General features: G+C 35.4%; 1 protein-coding gene across 3 annotated transcripts in view; it reads right to left on the bottom strand.

The window, feature by feature from the left end:
* The window catches only part of MYCBP2 (MYC binding protein 2), a 377,400-nt gene that overhangs the window by 29,955 nt on the left and 325,766 nt on the right, over positions 1-21,679 (bottom strand). For all 3 annotated transcript variants that reach the window (XM_037800441.1, XM_037800440.1, XM_037800439.1), the window contains 6 exons: positions 11,958-12,118; positions 10,765-10,921; positions 10,342-10,566; positions 8,230-8,295; positions 6,604-6,843; positions 6,200-6,298 (listed from right to left, as the gene is read on the bottom strand). In XM_037800441.1, coding sequence (XP_037656369.1) covers positions 6,200-6,298; positions 6,604-6,843; positions 8,230-8,295; positions 10,342-10,566; positions 10,765-10,921; positions 11,958-12,118 — 948 coding nt within the window. The remainder of the gene's footprint in view (positions 1-6,199; positions 6,299-6,603; positions 6,844-8,229; positions 8,296-10,341; positions 10,567-10,764; positions 10,922-11,957; positions 12,119-21,679) is intronic.

The raw sequence follows: 21,679 nt of genomic DNA, 5'->3' as shown, positions 1-21,679 counted from the left end.
AAAGACAGAATCCTGAAAGCAGCAAGAGAAAAGCAATCCATCACATACAAAGGAAGCTTGATAAGACAATGTGCGGATTTCTTAGTAGAAACCATGGAGGCAAGAAAGAAGTGGTGTGATACATTTAAGGGACTGAAAGAGAAAAACTGCCAACCAAGATCCTATATCTGGCAAAACTGCCCTTCAAATATGAGGGAGAGTTTAAAATATTCTCTGACAAACAGAAAATGAGAGAGTTTGTGAACAAGATATCTGCTCTACAGGAAATACTAAAGGGAGCACTACAGACAGACAGGAAAAGACAGGAGTGAGAGGTTTGGAACACAATTTTGGGTGAGGGTAGCACAGCAATGTAAGTACACTGAACAAAGATGACTGTGAGTATACTTGAAAGAGGAAGGTTAGGAGCATGTGGAACAGAAGTAAAGAGGAAAGATAAAGACTGGGACTGTATAAGTCAGTGAAACCTAGAGGGCTCAACAATTGTGATAAAATGTACAAAGATGTTTTTACATGAGGGAGAACAAATGAATGACAACCTTGCAAGGTGTTAAAAGTAGGGTGGATTGGGGAAAAAATATAATCAATGCAAACTAGAGACTACAGTTAACAGAAACACTGTATTATGCTTCCTTTAATATAACAAAGGCAATATACCAAAGCTAAATGCCTATAAGAGGGGGACATAAGGGAGGGCATAGGACTCTTGGCATTGGTGATGTTGTCTGACTCTTTTATTCTACTTTAGTTTAATTCTATCTTTCCTTATTTTGCTTTTTAGCTGTCCTTTTTTTTCTTTCTTTTTCTTTTGTCTCTCTACCTTCTTTGACTCTTCCTTCTTCTTTGTGAAAGAAATGGAGATGCCCTCATATAGATAGTGGTGATGGTGGTGAATACATATATAGGTTGACTATACAGGGAACCACTGATTGATTATTTAGGAAAGAAAGTGGGTGAACAAAACCATCTTTAAAAAAAAAAACAGGTTGATGAAGAAACCTTGAGGGCACTATACTGAGTGCAGTAAGTCAGATACATAAGGACAAATATTGCATGGTCTCACTGATATGAACTAATCATAATATTTACACTCAGACATGAAATATAAATTACAAGGATATAGAACAAGGCTAAAGAATGAGGAGCGGTTGCTTATTATGAGCAGAATGTTCACCTACGTTGAACTTAAGGGTTTGGAAATGAATAGAGGTGACAGTAGCACGTTATTAACTAACAGTGCTGAATGGTGTGTGTCTACGGTGGAAAGGGGAAGCTTAGAGTCACATATGTCACCAGAAGGAAAGCTGGAGGTTAAAATATGGGAATGTATAAAACAGTGAATCTTATGGTGGACAATGTCTGTGATTAACTGTACAAATATTAGAAATCTCTTTCATGAACTAGAACAAATGTATGGCACTATAACTAGAAGTCAATAATAGAGGGGTATATAGGGAAAAATATACCTATTGCAAACTATGTACTACAGTTATATTTTAATATTCTTTCAACAACAGTAACTAATGTACTATATCAATACTATGAGTCAATAATGGAGGGGGGTGGATAGGGGTATGGGAGTATTTGAGTTTTCTTTTTTTGTCTTTATTTCTTTTCTGGAGTAATGAAAATGTTCTAAAAGTTGAAAACAAAAAATTAATTGTGGTGATGGATGTACAGCTGTATGACAGTACCTTGGTCAACTGATTGTGCACTATAAATCTTTGAGTAACTGTATGGTATGTGAACAATTTCAACAAAATTAAATTTTGAAAAAACCCACATATTTCATAAAGTACCTGAATCCCAAATATAAAGAACTCCTACAATTCAATAATCAAACAGTTCAATGTTAAAAAAAATGACTAAAAGATATGAACAGACCCTTCACCAAAGAAAGCACATAGATAGCAATTAAGCACATGAAAATTTGTTCAACATTACTAGTCATTAGAGAAATGCGCATTAAAACCACAAGGAAATACTACTACACACCTATTAAAATGGCTAAAATTAAAAAGACTGACAATACCAAGTTCTGTTGAGGATAAAGAACAATTGGAAATCTCATACAATGCCAGGGAAAATATAAAATCTTTCATTTATTTTGGAAACAGATAGTTTCTTATAAAGTTAAACATACACTTACATAAAACACATCAATCCCACTCAAAAGCATTTACCCAAGAGACATGAAAGCACATGCATACAAAGATCTGAACACAAATATTCATAGAAGCTTTATTAATAATAGACAAATAGTGGATGTAATCCAAATATCCACCCAAAAGTGAAAGGATAAACAAATTATGGTATATCCATACAATGGAATATCTCTCAGCAACAAAAAGGAACAAACTACTGATACATGCAATGTAGATAGATCCCAAGAGCATTACACTAAATGAGATAATACACTAAGTAAAAGAAACCAGACCAAAGACAACATTCTGTAGCGTTGAATTTCTATGACATCTGGGAAAAATCAACAATACGAGAGCAGAAAATAGTTCAGTGGTTGCCAGGATTAGGTGTGACATGCAGAAATTGACTGCAAAGGGAAAGAGGGAATTGTTTTGGGAGTAACGTGCTTTAAAATTTTGTGGTGATAATTTCACTACTGTATACATTCATCAAAATTCATGAATGTTTAGAAAGGTGAGTTTTTCTTTTTCTTTTTGTATATAAATTATTCTTCAATAACCTGACTTAAAAAAAGATTCTCTTAAAAATCATGTTATGAGTAGAGAGGAACTTCCTCAACTTGATAAAGAACATCTAAAAGAAACCTACAATTAATAAACTTAATGAAGAGAATAGAAGCTTTCCTGCTAAGACTGGGAAGAAGCAAGGATGTCCCCTTTCACCACTCTTATTCAACAGCATGCTGAAGTCCTAGTTAATGCAATAAGACAAGAAAAAGAAATAAAAGCTATACAGATTGAGAAGGAAGAAAAAAAACTTTCTTTGTTTGCAGATAAGATATAGAACTAGTAAGTGAAAATAGCAAGGTTGCGTGATAATATACAAAATTCAATTACTTTCCTATTTACTAGCAATGAACAAATGGGAATTTGAAATTCAGAACATAATAGCATTAACATTAGCACCCTCCAAAATCAAACATTTAGGTATAAATACAACAAAATATGTAAGACATTTATATGAGGAAAACTACAAAAATGCTGATGAAAGAAATCAAAGATCTAAATAAATGGAGAGGTATTCCATGTTCTTTAGAAGATTTAATAGTTAACATTGAGATGTCAACTCTTCCCAACTTGATCTATTGATTCAATGCAATCCTAATCAAAATCTTAGCATGTTATTTGTAGATAACAATAAAATGGTTCGAGGTTTGATGCAAAGGCAAAAGACACAGGATTGTCAAAATAAAACTGAAGAACAAAGACAGAGGACTGACATAACCCAACTGCAAGACTTACTATAAAGCTACAGTGATTAAGACAATCAGTGTGGACGTGGCAAAAGAACAGAGAAATAGATCAATGGGATAGAATAGAGAGCCCAGAAACAGACCATACAAATACAGTCAACTGATTTTTGGGAAAGGAACAAAGACAATTCAATCGAAAAAGGAAAGTCTTTTCAACAAATGGTGCTGGAACAACTGAACAAGTACATGCAAAAAAAATTGACTCTAAACATAGGATTTACACCTTTCACAAAAATCAACTAAAAGTGGATCATAAGTGTAAAATGCAAAATTATGCAACTTCTAGAAGATAATAGGAGAAAATCTAAGTGACCTTGGATTTGGCAATGACTTTTTACATGCAATACCAAAAGCATGATCCAAGAAAGAAAAAACAAGGTGAACTTCATTAAAATAACAATCTTCTGCCCTGTGAAAGACACAGTTAAGAGAATGAAAAGACAAGTCACAGACTGGGAGAAAATATTTGCAAAATATATAACTGACAAAGGACAAAGAAATCAGAAAACTCAACAGTAACAAAACACACCATCCAATTACAAAATGGGCAAAAGATGTGAACAGATACCTCACCAAAAAGGATATATGTATAGCCAATAAGTATATGAAAAGATGCTCAACATCTAAATCATTAGGGAATTGCAAATTAAAATAACTAGATAACACTACACACCTATTAGGATGGCTAAAATGAAAAACACCGACAACACGAATTGCTGGTGAGGATGTGGAGCAACAGAAAATTCACATTTATTGCTGGTGAGAATATGGAATGGTACAGCTACTTTGGAAGACAGTCGGGCAATTTCTTACAAAGCTAGACAGAGGCTTAGCATATGATCCAGCAATCATACTCTTAGGTATCTACTAAAATTAGTTAAAAACTTATATCCAAACAAAAACCTACATACAAATGTTCAAAGCAGCTTTATACATAATTGCCAAAAATTAGAAGCAATCATGATGTCCTTTAATAGGTGAATGGATAAGCATACTGAAATATCCATTGGAGTATTATTAAAAGTAATGGGCTATCAAGCTATGTAAAAGACATGAAGGAACCCTAAATACATATTGCTAAGTCAAAGAAGCCAGTCTGAAAATGCTAAATACTGTATGATTCCAAATACATGATATTCTGGAAAAGCAAAACTTTAGAGGCAGTAAAAAAATCAGTGGTTGCCAGGGATTAAGAAGGGTTGAATAGGTGGAGCACAGGGGATTTTCAGGGCAGTGAAACTATTCTGTATAATATCGTAATAGTGGATACATGAAATTTTGCATTTGTCAAAACTCAGAATTGTACTTCACAAAAAGGACTTTAGTTACTAAGAATGTATCAATATTGGTTCATCAATTGTAACAAATGTAACACACTAATGCAAGATGTTAACAATAAGAGAAACTTTGGTGGGGGAAGGAAGGGCAGGAGGAAAGGAAGGTGTATGAGAACTTTACTTTCTGCACAATTTTTCTGTAAACTTAAAATGCTCTAAAAATAAAGTCTAATAAGAGATAAAAAGAAATCATGTTATTTCATGGGCATCCAACAATATGATTCAACAATATCTTTCCTATTCAACTTTACATCCTCAACATACACTCTCCTACTTTTAGGCCAGCCTCTTCCATGAGTTCTTGCTCCCATTCTCTCTACTAGTCCAACTTTTATCCATTCTCTTCAGGTCTATTTCAAGTCCAACATTCCTGAGAAGCCTTCTCTGATCACTCCCAGGACATAATAATGTAGCCTGAAATCCTATGACATGTGCAGTCTTTATCATAGATTTAATAACTTAATTATATACTGAATTTTAGCACAGTCTTGTATTCATTCAAATGATATCTCCACAAATGTTGAAGGAATTAGCAAAGGTTATGAAATCTTACTTTTTACAGACCTCTAAGAGAAAAATGGGATGATTTAGATTATTGAATTAGAAGGCACAGGGCTAGACAAGGTAAATTCTTGAAATTATCTTTCAAAAGGCTTTAAAATGATTATTTGTAACATTAATATTGAGACCACCAGGGTTGACTTCTTTTTTTGGGGGGGGGGGAATGGATGAGGTTTTCCTCTTATGTACAGTGCTTTAGTTATACCAAAGAAGTAAAGCAATGGCATTTTAGAAAATATTTCTAGAACAGTATGACAAACAATTATTCCAATAAAAATATACTGAATTTTTGGTGGCTACAAAGACAAATCAGACATGTTCCTGGTCCTCAAGAAACTTATGGTTGAACAGAAGAAATAAAACATTTATGTAAATAAATACAATAAGAAGGAAATCAAGAAGAGACACATAGATTATTATGAAGTCTAGCAGAGGGTAAATCTACTTTTTTGGGGTGGGATATCATAAAGAAAGTTTATGGAGAAAATAGTATTTCTGAGCTAGACTGTAAAGAATAGATGGAGGAGGGAGAAGATAATTTTTTCAATGGTACATAGCAAATAAATGACTAAGTTCATTTTACAAAAGTTAATATTTGAATATAACAGCCCAAGGTAATGAACAAATTTTGTTTCAACTTAAAACACTATCTAGATTATACATTAACAAATAATGAATTTCTTTTGGGATATTTCATCTTCTTTCTAATTAAAGTGAGTATGAACTGCATATAAGCTAATATCACAAGTCTATTAAAATATTTAGCAATACATAGATTACTTTCCTGAAAAAAAGTAAGAAAACAAAAAAGGGAAATAAGTATTTTTGGAATACAAATAAATACATTGTATACTTTTTCCTCTCCTTCAGGTGATGACAACAGCGCTTTTTCCTCTTGTTCTGGTGTAGGTTCAGCATCTCCAGAGATGAGTTTTCCAAATACCTGATCAAGATGACAAGCATGTGAGAAGGAATTAATGATTTATCATTAATAAATTGACACTGTGAAAACCAACTGATTCTGCAGGTTTTACAGAACTACTAAATTAATCCTGCTATATACCATGACCTTTCTAAATTATGAATATAAGACAAAACACAGGAGTTTAGGGCTATGAGAAAAGAAAAGAAAAGGCAATATATGTAGCCAGAATTCTCTAACAAGTTTTAGAAAGTATTTTGTTATACTTTTGAAATATAATTATTCCAATTTATTCTATGCTGAAATATGTAAGTAAGGATACTCACTTGGGACGTGATAAGCCTGAATACCCGCAAAGTCTCAGCTTCGCAGTTCCTTTGCTGAGCCACACTGGCTGAAATCTGGCCAGCAATTTTTGTGCTTTCACCATCCTTCCAGCCCAGGACTTTTACTTGTCGAACTCTCAGCGTGTTTTCTGGGCCCTTTAATTCAATTTTGATGATGTGATTATCCCCTCCTGGAAGTTCACTTGTTACCCAGCCAATGTGCCTGGAGTCCAGATCCACCTGGTAGAGTAGAAGAGTGACAGGAACCTGGTACAACTATATCCTTGTATCACCGTCCTAGACTTAGCATTAATACCAACAAGCTCAAACAACAAATACTTGTAGAGATGGTAAAGTTTATTTTATGCTGATTACCTTATTTAAACCTTGTGAGGATAAGTACTTAATATTATTATCATTAATTATTTAATAGATATTACACAACTGAAGAAATCGAGATTATTATGTGTTAAGGGACTCTCTGTAAGCAATGGATTTGAGAATTAAAATCCAGGTCTGACTACTATATTGCTTCCCAGCACAAGTTGTGCAAGTGAAAACATTACAAACAACTTACAATACTATACTTTTCCAAGTGTAAGTAGAAATACACTCCAAGATTAGCAACCAGGTCCTGTTTTGTACATCCTCACATTTAAAGATGAATACTTTTGATGTGCAGTTAATATGTTTACTTTTGAAGATGAATGACATAATATGCAACTTTGTACTTGTGACTCCTTATTTCACTGCATTTCATTGAAAATATAATTTTTTCAAGGATTAAATTTCAATGCACTGTGAATGATTTTTGATAATATTCACTTGATAAAATGAAAATTGTTCTTGCAGTATTTGATATATAAGAAATGATCTGTGGCATCTACATTAATTATATAGATATTAAATTGATATTATTTTACTATATTATACCAATCTCTCTAAAAAGGACATTACACATAAATAGACACCATCTCACAGAATAGGATTACTTTCCCAAATTATTTAACAATTTAAACAAAATTTATTATTTGTTCAATCCAAAATTTCAATTCATTCTTTTAATATGATTTGAAAAAAAAATTTGGTTAACTTTCTTGCGCTAAAGTAGCCACAGAGAAACAGCTTTGATAAAGTTTCACTTACACAGTGTGTTTGTATGTAATCTCAGCCACATGCCCAGATAAAACTTGTTTCTAGAGTTGATTTGTAAATTGACTTGCAACCTGGGATATGGTAGCAGTGTTATAAGTGATAGATTGTAGGCTAGGGGAGAGCATCCTACTTTAACTGAAAGTGTAGGGAAGTTATGGTGTTAACTGCAAATTGGATTAATGATGAACTTTAAGGCATCCTGAGATTCTGTAGTGGAATGGGGGCAAAGAAGTGATAGGCATAGTATAATAGCTGATGATCAGAGATTATTTAGAGCAATCATGTATAAGATCTCTAGCACAGGGATGGCTGGAACTGTTCCTGTGCATGGATCGTTTGTCAATTTAGTGTTTTGCAAAGAGATGATTTCCTGTAAGACATTGGTAGAGCACCAAAACTGGAACTCAACAGTGGAGACATAAGAAATTTCTCCCTAGATAGCAAAACATTTAATGACAAAATTTTAATTACCTGCTTGATTCTGCATAAATCTTCTACTGCTTTGCCAGTTAAGAAGGTCATCGAGGTAACTTTATTCTAAAATAAAGATAATTCAAAATGTTTATTATGCCATACTTCTGTTTAAGAACTTATAATGATTTCTTACAACCTAACCATACTAAATCAACGCTACTGACTTTATTTTAAGGTCCTAATTGAGCCCTCTCCATCTATCCAACCAACCACAATTCCTTCAACTACAGTCTTGTTCTCACAAACTCCATCTTAATCACATTTCAGCCTTTTTCCATGAGTTCTCTTATAACTTGGCATACCCTTTCTTTTTATCCAAAGAACATAGTTAAATTCTACCCACATCATATCAAGTCTTCTAACAACTCTGCTTGCCACTCATGTCCTACCTTCTTTCCTATATTCTCATTCCTTTTGGAAATAAAAGGAAGGAAGATAGCTTAATCAACAAATATTCGTGTCACAATGGGCCCAGAACTGTCTTACAGACTTGGAGAAGGATATATGAAAATGAAGGGTTCTATCCCTTCAAGATACTTGCCAAACTAGGGAAGGCATGATTAACAAGCAAAAGTATATATATACACATAAAATTAAAATACCTTTAAGTACTGAAAAGAGTCATGTTGGTACTAAGCCAGAGACCTTAAGGTTGGGTAAGCTTTATGCAAAGCACATCAAAAAATAAATTAACATATTAATTCCTTGGAGAGCTGAATACTTGAAGTGCTTTGGGCTAATATATTCAAATAAATAAATGCTATATATAAGGCACTGTGGAGGGCAGGGTGGGGAACAAAGAGGAATAGAAGTCTCAAGGATGTATATTTCTTAAAAGGAAAGTAGACTCAGCTTACTTACTGGGGATTTTAGACAAGAATAATGGTTATGATTATCTCCTCTTAGAAAAGACAAAAATATCAAATTGATTGCATCACTGTTCTGTGGGAGAATATGTCCTGCCTTAAAATGCACCATAAATCAAAGAAAACTTTGTACCAGTCAGTGAGTTCTAGCCAGAAAATGTTTTGATTTATTAAACCTGACCTCATAAAATAAAGTTGTGTTGAAACTCTTGGGTCTGAAGAGGAAATATGTTTATAATATATTAGCTAAGCCTCTTTTTCTGATTCTTTGCCAGGGGAAAACCGAACCTGCACTGACAGACAGGAATTGGGTGTGGTTGTGGATGGCAAGGAGCTTGCCAACTACAGATGGACTGCTGCGGTTGGCATTATATCCAGAGTATATGAGGCCCAACCCCATCACTCTGGCTCTTCCTGGGAAAGGAAATATGCAAATGGTACAGGAGCAGCTCAGCAATGGCCCAAGGGGCTCCATTAATACTGTAGCTGTTAGCAAGCCACATCTAATCTGAGGGAAAGAATTCTAAGTATCTTTTCCCTGGAATGGGGTAGAAAAATGGGGATTTGGCACTTGGTGCTATTTCCTTATGGTTCTTCACACTCAAGTAAATAGGACTCTCTTTCCTTTGTTTGGTGCCTTATGTAAAAGAGTGCTTAATTCAGTTGAAACGTGGATAGGCTAGCACTAAAGAGAAAATAAATTATGGTTAATCCAGGTTTCTAAATTTAGGTTAATCCAGGAACTTTTTCTTTCCCTACCCAGGATGAAAAAGTAGAAACTTAAAGCTAATTACATAGGTCAAAGTGCTGTCAAAGTAATAGAGAAAAGAACACAGAGGAGGGAAAGAGTAATTTTTATGGAGGAGGTCATGGGAGAGTAGTTCTTTGAAGGTCTTAGAGAATTTGTGAGAACAAGAGACAGAGTTTAAGGGGAAGATATCCAGGACAAGGGAATAGCATGAACAAGGCATGGAGGTGGAAAATTATACAGTATACACTTATTTTGCTTAGCTATAGCCATGGTATATTTGTAATTATACCTCGTTTTAGACTTGGTATTCTACACTGCCCCCAACCATATTAATCTGATTTTAGACTGAAGATTTATCTGGAGAATACAAAAATGCTGTTTGGCTGATGAAGTTCCAGATGAGAAATCTTTTCACTAAATTCAGAAATGAGTATATGATTACTAAAGCTTTGGAAAGAACTAATGAGCCATAAATAAAGTTACTCTTCTTACACCAAGATCTCGGGAATTGTCCACGTGAACAGAAACGTAGCGGGCATTGATTCCTTTTACACAGTTGATGGTGATGCTCTTAGTTTTGTTTTTATCTTCATCTCCTGATTCCCAAAAGGTTTCTGTGGAACCATCTGTCAAACTACCAATCATAGCAGGTCGGCTCGATGTTTTTATGTCAACAATGCTGGTTAAATCCTTTAAACACATTACTATGCATAATTCCTATCAGAAACAAATATAAATACTATAATGTTCAAAAGGAAATCTTCTATGATAACAAAATAAATAGACATGAAATAAGAAATAAAAGTGCGTAAGAATTAAATTGTCTATGAGTAACTTATAGTTTCTCCTTCAATACATTGTTGAATGTTAACTGACAGGATAATCAACATGATTAATAACTATCAAAAGACTGACCTGACTCATAGCTTCAAAGCCAGACTGTATACTGATGCTGAAACTCTCTTCACTATCTCCATCATCTGATTTTGACAAAATATTGTTAATGTGATGAAAGACATTGCTCTGATGTAGGAACTGGTGATCAGACTGCTTGAATTTGAGGCTCCAGCATCTAAAAAGGCACAAGCAATATATAAAATATTTCTTTCCCAGGAATTTCTGGAAAAGCATTCTGTTGATAATATTTCAAGAAATCTTATGCACTAGGTTGAAAAAAAAAGAAATTAAAAAAAATCAGGGAACAAATCATTGTTTCTGCTGTGGCAGTCTTTATTTTTTATTGAGAAATAAAAGTAATTTCTTCAGAGCAAGGTAAGTTTTAAGGAAAGTTCAACCCATTTTAAATAGAAAAATAAGACACATGAAAATAAAGTCTACAGAAGCAAAAAAGGCAATGAATCTCTTTTGTAGACAAGTGTTACGTCAACTTAAACAGTCTCTCAAATTTATTAGCCATAAAATTCCATACTAATACATTAGGGTATAATACATCTTCTACTTCCAAAATCCTCTGAGAAGAAAAAAATCTTCCTTCTACTGTTCTTACCATTAGGAATGTGAGAAACCAAATCATTCCATCAACCTGTTCCTTATAAAATTAATGGAGGATTACTTAGATGGATAGTCCAATATGTGGAACTAACAAGAAGGCTCACAATGTAAAAGTAATTGTAAAATCTCAGGAGATCCTTCTTAAAATTAGGCAATGCTTCTCAAGATAGTTTTAGGATTGGATGCATATAACTAGGTTATATTTCTCTTAAAATTCCTTGCAATTCAAAACTATTATCTTGATTTTTGTTTTTTATAATTCATTCTCCCTTTCCGTTTTTGTGACATTTAAAATTCTCCTGAGGCAGCACTGAGGTAAGTGATCTGCAGTGATAGAGGTGAAAGTGAGTAACAGACAGTGATAATTTAGCACACTAAGGAATATACTATCTGTATTTTAGAGAGGGGCAAATGGCTGTGAATTAAGAAGAAGGACAATTTTCGATTATGACAGTATATAGGGAAATGCCATTTACATAATTCAGAGATTCCTTTCTATCTTACTGGTTTAAAGAGGTCTTTTGAACATTTTGTCCTTTCACTATTCCATAAAATCTCTTTTTCAATGTACCTTGAAAGCTTAGATATAAAATTACCTTAAGGCCATTTGCTGTAATGAACTGCCACTGGGGAGAGACATCATAAGGTCGGAGATTGTCTGAAGCAAGCGGTGAAATGTATGTGGTAAAGGATGAGCGGCTTCGCCTGCAATCACTATATCTGAGAGTGGATGTTCACATACTCGTGTATCCTTCTCCTAACACAGAAATTAAAAGCAAATTTATTAGGCTGTGCACTAGACGTAAAATAGCCCCATTTTTAAATGCTGGCTTTTTTCTTTCTTTTTTTTTTTTTTTATATGAACACACAGTGCTAGTGAAAAATGTTTGAGGGCTGGAACTAGCCAATAGACCACCAGGTTTTTGCTTGTTTTAAGGGGTCTTTGGTTTTCTTTTTGGAGATTTTCTTGGGAAAACTGTGGTCTTACAGGAAAATATATCACCACTCAATGATAAAAAAAGGACTTGCTTAGATTCTGACATGAAATTTATAGGTTCATTCAAGCAACTTAAAAATATGCCTTCCTTTCCATTAAAAAAGATTTCTGAATCAAATGAATCACATTTCTAGAACACCCACACTTCTGTCTTTGCTTATGGTATTTTTTCTGGCTGGGAAATCTTCTGTCCTTCATGGCCAAAATCTATCCTGTGGTGTATGTACTCAAAGAACTTGCCCCACTACACCTCATCAGAAGCAATCTCTCCTTTGTGATTCAAATGCACTCCCTATTTCTACTACAGCACTTACTTTTACACAGGAAAAGTATGATGTTATATTTACATCATATTAGATCATTAAAAGTCCTTAGAAAGCAGTGATTATTATTTTACTTATTTCCAATACCCAGGGACATAGTAACTACATAAGACTTGCTGAATTAAAATACATCTGCTTAATAACAAAAATAGCTACTACTGTAAGTTTCACATACAGTTTCTCATTTAACACATTAATTCTTTTGTGTAGGTAATATATGTTACAAGGTATCAAAAAATAAACCATATAAAAAAGTAATTCTCCCCATCCTCCTAGAAGTCATCCCCATTGGCAATCTCTATTACCAGTTTCTATGATGCTATTTATAGACCATATGTAGATGACTATTTCTGTAGATGCATGCTTATCTAGAAATAGCATGTATCTACACAAAGAACACATTTTAAACACACTGATCTGTACTTTCCTTTTTTTACTATCAACAATTTATCTTGAGATCATCCTTTATTAGAGATGTATGTAATGTATAATACTCCTGCAACATGGTATTCCAATGAATGGAAATACCAGTTTATTTCACCAGTCCACTTCAAAACAGACATTTAGGTTGTTTTCAATCTTTTATTATAAATAATTCTGTAATGAATCAACTTATATATTTGTCATTTCACACTTGTGCATACACGATAGGACAAATTCACAGAAGTAGAATTACTGAATCATTTTTAACATGAATTTTGACAGCTCTGGCCAGATTGTTCTCTAAAGGGGTAAGTACTCCAGAGCAAAGTATAAGTGCTCTTGTTTCTCCACCATTACCAACACAAGCTCATCAAACTTTTTGAAAAGTGTCAAGGAGCTAAGTGAAAAATGGTTAGTTTTTCCCTCTTTCTTTGCATGTCTATTTGATTAAACATTATAAAATTTCTGGTTATGTTATCTTCTAAAGAATGTTGAGTTTTTTTCTTACAGAAAAATAGCAGGTCACCTAGAACCTGTTAGGTCTTGGCATTTGACTTTGTTAGATTGAATTTACTTCAATGCCTTGAATTTAGGCATTGCCCTTACTCCTGAAGAGTTTTCTGCAGTCCTCAAGCATGGTCCTTCTGGGGTCTCAAGTGAATACCAGGGATGTTTATCACATTTCCTCTGTTCTGGTGGGGCTGTACCACGAATGTCTCCTGGACTCTGAAGTTAAGAATCTGATCAGTTCTTAATTGTCCAATTAGCTGTTCTCAGCTAGATCTCCCAGAATATCGTACTGTACATGCACAGTTTAGAAGTGGTCAGAAGTGGTCATATTTTACGCATATTTTTTGGACTCCTTTTCTGTGGCTCTCTCACACTGGTACCTTGCTCCCCAAATCTCAGCTGCCTTTAGCAGCCCCAAACTTTGATCCCTAGTTCCTCTGCCCAGCAAGACTGAGATCTGCTTGGGCTTTTTCCCAGGCTGTGGGCTTACCTCCTGTGTTTTGCTACTCTCAAGGACCATGGCCCTACATTGGTTGCTGCCCAAAGTGTACAAGCAGGTGTTTACATATTTTGTTCAGACAAGAGTTGTTTATAATGCGAGCTAAGTCTGACACAAGTTATTCCATCATGGCAGAACTAGAACTTCTCCAAGTTTTAACAGGTAGATTTTATGTAATATATTTTGAAGCATTTTTCTTAATTTCCAAATGAATATATTTTTGTTATCACTTTGTTATTTATTTCTAATATACTAGCAATGAAGGCAGGGGACATAGTCTATATGAAAACAATTATTTGAAATTTGTTGAAACATGCTTTATGGCCCAGTAAGTGGTCAATTTTCATAGATGGTCCATGTGTGTTTGAAAAGGACATGAATGACTGGGTACAATCTTTTGTATATTCAATGAACTGAATACTGTTAATCATTCAAATCTATTAACTGTCTGAGGTTTTTTTTTTTTTTTTTTTGTCACTTGACAGATCAAATGCTGAGAACAGTATTGTGGTAGACTGCACAAAATGGCCACAAATTCTTTGCAGCCCATCCCTTCAAGAGGTGGAGTTTATTCTTCCCTAGTCTTTGAATTTGGTTGACAAAATTAAAAAACTTACTTTTGGCTAACAGAAGGTGGCAGATGGCACACGGTATCAGTTAAGCCTAGGCCCTCTTGGCTTTGCGGTTTTACGTTCACTTTCTTGGACACTGCTGCCTTCTGAATAAACCTAGGCTAGCCTCTTGGAGGATATAAGACCATGTGGAGAGAGGCCTAAACCATCCTGCTAAGGATCAGACCCCTGAATGGGCTTGGCCGATACTACTTAAAGCATACAACCTGAAATATTCCTCTTAGTTGAGCCTTACCCAAATTGCCAACCCACAAATTTGAGAGCAAATAAGCAATTGGTGCTTTAATTTAATGAGTTTTGGAGTGGTCTGAGGTGTAGTAATAGCTGATACATATATGTTATACAGTCTTATCCTGTACTTGTGGACTTTTCCATTTCTCCTTGCAGTTCTATCAATTTTTACTTAATATTTTTAAGGCCATATATATTCAAAATTAATCTTTTATCATTTTGTAGCAAGAATCTTTACCCTGTTAATAATTTTGTCTTAAAGTTTAGTTTTTCTGACGTTAAAATAGCTACTCCAGAGGACTTCAGGGAAGATGGTGGAGGGGATGAGATGGACCATGAAAGAAACTATAGAGAGGGGCCAGAGGACACAGAAGTCTGCAGTTTGGGGATGTGATTGGCCATGGAGGGACCCCTATAGTACAAAAACAAAAATAAAAATGGAGAGATAGTGCCTCGAGGGACGGGGTAAGTTTGTTTGGGCTGGGACCACCTCCCCGCCCGACAGCAGTGAGGCAGCCGTTGGATAAGGGGGTGAGCAGCGGCTCTCCACTCCCATGTACCCACCTTGGCAGTTAGCTGGAGAGGTGATCCTCCACAGCCATATGGCCAGAAGCTCCCAGGAGGGAACCCGGGAGGGAGCATCTACTATCCATCCAAGAAGTCCGTGGTGTGCACTGGCAAGAAGCAGGGATAGGAGAGGACACCATATAGAGGTATCAGAAGCCACTCCCACACCCCAGAGGCTCATAGGCCCACGGCACGCAAGGAGAGGGATCCGTTTGCACTGGAGGGGTCCCTTGAACAGATAGCCTGTTGAAATGCACAGGGCCCATATCGCACCCCCAGGGCAGGCAGTCCCAAGGGCCACGGAGAACTGGTGCACTGTCTGGTTCCCCATCAGGTTTGGACCCCACGCAATGCATAGGAGAAGTTCGGGGAAGAAAAACCTGAGAGTAACAGGTGGGTCAAGAGTGCCACCTGCTGATAGGATAGGAAAACTGCACCCCAGCAAGCTGTAACTGCAAAATTAATATAGAAATGCTCAAATAAATCAGCATTTCCCAAAATAAACTTATCAAGATAAGCAAATGCCTGGAAGCCAACAGAAAATCATAAAGCATTTGAAGAATCTAGAAGATATGACCAAGCCAAATGAAAAATTTAAAAGCCAAAAGAGAAACAAAATTTGGAGCAATTAATTGAAGAAGTACACACAAATCTCCAAAAAACTGAATGAGATGGCTAAAGCCATAAAGGACATCAAGAAGATTCTGGAAAAGCATAAAGAAGAACTTGAAAGAGTAAATAAAAAAATAACAGATCATATGGAAATAAAAGACACTGTGGATCAAATCAGAATATACTAGAGACACACAACAGCAGATTTGAAGAGACAGAAGAAAGAATAGGTGAACAAGATGATAAATCAATCGAATGTAAAAGCACAAAAGAACAAATGGTGAAAAAAATTGGAAAATTTGAAGTGGACCACAGGGAAATGAAGAACAAATGAAATGAACAAATATAAAAATCATTGCTGTCTCGGAAGGAGAAGAGAGGAGTAAAGGGGCTAGGAAGAATGTTTCAAGACACAGCTGGGGAAAACATCCCTTCTAAATGGCATAAATATGCAAATCAAAGATGTCCAGGAACTCCAAATAGAATAAATCCAAATAAACTCAATCTGAGACGTATACAGATCAGATTGCCAAATGCTGAAGAGGAGAAAGTTCTGAAAGCAGCAAGAGAGAAGCGATTCAGCACATAGAAGGGAAACAACATAAGACTAAGTACTGACAACTCAGTGTGCACCATGGAGGAAAGAAGGTAATGGTATGACATATTTAAGATTCTAAAAAAGAAACACTGCCAGCCAAGAATTCTTTATCCAGCAAAGCTCCCCTTCAAAATTGAGGGAGAGTTTAAAATTTTCAGACAAACAAATGGTGAGAGAATTTGTTAACAAGAGACCTATCTTGCAAGAAACACTTAACAGGAGCTCTACCAGCTCAGAAAAAAAAGGAAAAGGAGGTGTGGAGATGGGCATGGAACTGAAGAGTATTAGTAAGGGTAACTTAAAGGACAGAAAAAAAAAAAAAAGAGAGTGAGAGAGAGGGAAAAAACAGATCTGACAACTAAAAACCAAAGGATAACATGGCTGGCTCAAGAACTCCCATCACAGTAATAACTGTGAATGTGAATGGATTAAACTCTCCAATTAAAAAATATACTGGTAGAATGGATTAAAAAGTATGACCAAACAATATGCTGTTTACAAGAGACTCATCTTAGGCCCTGCAACACAAAGAGACTGAAAGTGAAAGGATGGAAAAAAATAGTCTAAGCAAGCTGCAAACAAAAGAAAGCAGGTGTAGCTATACAAGTATCAGATAATACAAATGCAAAGAGGTCATAAGAGACAAAGAAGAACACTATATATTCATAAAAGGGATAATTCACCAAGAAGAAACAACAATCATAATGTTTATGAACATAATCAAGGAGCTCCAAAGTACATGAGACAAACTTTGGCTAAACTGAAGGAAGCAATAGACACGTCTACAATAATAGTGGGAGACTTCAATTCACCACTGTCTTCTATAGATAGAATAACTAGAGGACCAATAGAGAAATTGAGAACCTGAAAAATATGATAAATTAATTAGCCTTAACAGTCATATATATATCATTACCTCCCAAAGTACCAGGATGTACATTCTTCTCAAGCACTTATGGAATGCTCTCCAAGACAGATAATATACTGGGGCACAGAACAACTTTTAATAAATTTAGAAAGACTGAAGTCATTCAAAACACAATCTCTGGCCATAATGGAATACAACTAGAAATCAACAACCACCAAAGAACCAGATCTTTCACAAATATATGGAGGTTAAACAACACACTCCTAAACAATCAGTGTGTCAAAGAAGAAATTGCAAGAGAAATCAGTAAATACCTAGAGACAAGTGAAAATGAGAACACAACATATCAAAACGTGGGATGCAGTGAAGTCAGTGCTGAGAGGGCAATTTATAGCTCTAAATGCATACATCAAAAGGAAGAAACAGCTAAAACCAAAGACCTAACTGAACAACTGAACCGGCTAGAGAATGATCAGCAAACTAACTCTAAAGCAAGCAGAAGAAAAGAAATAACAAAGATTAAAGCAGAAATAAATGAGCTGGAGAACAAAAAACAATAGAGAGAATAAATAAAACCAAAAGTTAGTTCTTTGAGAGGATCAACAAGATTGACAGACTCTTAGCAAGTCTGACAAAATCAAAAAGAGAGAAGACCCAAATAAACAGAATCAGAAATGAGAGCAGGTTAATTACTATGGGTCCTGAAGAAATAAAAAAAATCATAAGAGGATACTATGAACAACTGTATGCCAACAAGCTAGACAATTTAGAGGAAAGGGTCAATTTCCTGCAAACACATGAACAGCCTAAACTGACAGAAGAAATAGAATACCTTAAAAACCAATCACAAGCATAGAAATCCAATCAGTTATCAAAAATCTACCTACAAATAAAAGCCTAGAGCCAGATGGCTTCACACGGGAATTTTACCAAACTTTCCAAAAAGAATTAACACCATTGCTGCTCAAACTCTTTCAAAAAACTGAAAAAGGAACATTACCTAACTCATTTTATGCATCTAATATCACTCTAATACCCAAACCAGAGAAAGATAATACAAAAAAGGGAAACTAAAGGCCAACCTCCCTAATGAATATAGACACAAAAATTCCCAACAAAATACTCGCAAATCAAATCCAAAGGCACATTAAAAAAATTATATACTGTGACCAAGTGGGGTTAATTATTGGCATGCAAGGATTGTTCAACATAAGAAAATCAATGTACTATAACACATTAATTGTGCCAGTTTGAATGTATTATGTCCCCCAATGTATTGACGTTGATTGGGTTGGAGACTTTTCACTGGATGTTTCCGTGGAGATGTGATCATTCAACTGTGGGCAAGATCTTTCACTGGATAGTTTCCATGGAGGTGTGGTCCTGCCCATTCAGCATGGGCCTTGATTAGTTTACTGGAGCACTATATAAGCTCAGACAGAAGGAGAGAGCTTGCTACAGCCAAGAGGGACACTTTGAAGAAAGCACAGGAGCTGAGAGAGGAGCTGCAGATGAGAGACAGTTCAAAGATGGCCGTTGAAAGTAGACATTTGCTCTGGAGAAGCTAAGAGAGGAAAAACGCCCCAAGAGCAACTAAGAGTGACATTTTTGAGGAACTGCAGACTAGAAAGGAATGTCCAGGGAGAAAGCCATTTTGAAACCAGAACTCCAGAGCAGATGCCAGCCACATGCCTTCCCAGCTAAAAGAGGTTTTACGGACACCACTGGCTATCCTCCAGTGAAGGTACCCAATTGTTAATGCGTTACCTTAGACATTTTATGGCCTTAAGACTGTAACCGTGTAACCAAATAAACCCCCGTTTATAAAAGCCAGTCCATTTCTGGTGTTTTGCATTCTGGCAGCATTAGCAAACTAGAACATTAACAAATTGAAAGGGAAAAATCAAATGATCATCTTGATAGACACTGGAAAGGCACTTGACAAAATTCACATCCCTTTTTGATAAAAACACTTTGAAGGTACAAATTGAAGCAAATTTCCTCAATATGATAAAGTGTATATATGAAAAACCCATAGCCATCATAGTACTCAACAGTGAAAGGCTGAAAGTCTTCCACCTAAGATCGGGAACAAGACAAGGATGCCCACTGTCACCTCTATTATTCAACATTGTGCTAGAAGTTCTAGCCAGATTAATTCACCAAGACAAAGAAATAAAAGGTATCTAAGTGGGAAAGGAAGAAGTAAAACTGTCATTATTTGCAGATGATATGATGCTATAGTTGGAAAATCCTGAGAAATCAATGACAAAGCTAGTTGAGCTAATAAACAAATTCAGCAAAGTGGTGGGATACAAGATTAATGCATAAAAGTCAGTAATGTTCCTATACACCAGAAATGACCTAAGTGAAGAGACACTCAAGAAAAAAATTTCATTCACAATAGCAGCTAAAAAAATCAAGCACCTAGGAGTAAACTTAACCAATGAATTATAAGACCTCTACAGAAAATTACCAAGCTTTACTAAAAGAAATTAAAAAAGGACCCAAATAGGAGGAAAGATAGTCTGTGCTCATGGGAAGGAAAGCTAAATGTTGTTAAAATGTCAATACTACTCAAAACTGATCTATAGATTTGTGATTCCAATCAATATTCCAACAACCTACTTCACAGACTTGGAAAAGCTAATTACTAAATTTCTTCGGAAAGGGAAGGGGCCTCAAATTGCCAAAAACATCCTACAATGGAAGAATCAAGTAGACTTAAAGCCTACTGTAAAGCCATGGTTTGATATTGGCACAAAGATAGACATATTGATCAATGGAATTGAATTGAGAGTTCGGAAATAGACCTCCAGATCTACGGTCAACTGATTTTTGATAAGGCTCCTAAATCGTCTGAAATGGGATAGAAAAGTCTCTTAAACAAATGGGGCTGGCTGGGAGAACTGGATATCCATAACCAAAAGAAGAGAACCCCTACCTCACACCCTGTTTACCTCAAAGTGGATCAAAGAACCTCAACATAAGAGACAGCAGAATAAAACTCTTAGAAGATAATATAGGGAAACATCTTCAAGACCTAGTAATAGGAGGTAGTTTCTTAGACCTTACACTGAAAGCATAAGCAACAAAAGAAAAATTAGATACTTAGAACTCCTCAAAATCAAAAGCTTCTGTACCTCAAAAAGATGAAGAGGCAGCAAACTCAATAAGAGTAAATATTTGGAAACCATACAGCCAATAAGAAACTGATATCCTGCATATATAAAGAAATCCTACAACCCAACAACAATAGTACAAACAGCCCAATTATAAAATGGGCCAAAGATATGAAAAAACATTTTTCTGCAGAGGAAAAACAAATGGTTACAAAACACATGAAAAAACGTTCATCTTCACTAACTATCAGGGAAATGCAAATCAAAACCATAATGAGATACCATTTCACATCAATAGGAATGGCTGCCATTAAACAAACAGTAAACAATAAATGCTGGAAAGGATGTGGAAAAATTGGAACTCTTATTCTTGCTTGTGGGAATGTATAATGGTACAGCCACTGTGGAAGACAATTTGGCAGTTTCTCAGAAAACTAGATACCACATTACCCTACAATTTGGCAATTTCACTTCTTGGTATATACCCAGAAGATCTGAAAGCAGTGACACAAACAGACATTTGTACACTGATGCTCACAGTGTCATTGTTCACAATTGCCAACAGATGGAAACAATCCAAGTGCCTCAACAGTCAAGTAGAAAAAGAAAATGTGGCATATACACACAATGGAATACTATACAGCATTAAGAAGGAACAAGGTCCTGAAACATATGACAACATGGATGAACCTTGAAGATATGCTGAGTGAAATAAATCAGACATAAAAAGAGAGATAATGTATGTTACCACTACTATGAACTCCCTGAACAATGTAAAATCAATATCTTATAATATAGAATATTGGGGACCTAGTGATAGACAGAAGTTAATGGATGGAGAATGGTAACATAATATGTTCAGATGTTAATGAGGGGAATGGATAGGGGTGACGATTGTTTTTTAATGGGATTATAAGTAGCAGAGCTGCACTTGAA

The sequence above is a fragment of the Choloepus didactylus genome, chromosome 12, assembly GCF_015220235.1.
Source record: "Choloepus didactylus isolate mChoDid1 chromosome 12, mChoDid1.pri, whole genome shotgun sequence".
NCBI classification, from domain to species: Eukaryota; Metazoa; Chordata; class Mammalia; order Pilosa; family Megalonychidae; genus Choloepus; species Choloepus didactylus.
The sequence above is the reverse complement of the archived record's forward strand: the minus strand, read 5'-3'. Positions and strand labels throughout refer to the sequence as shown.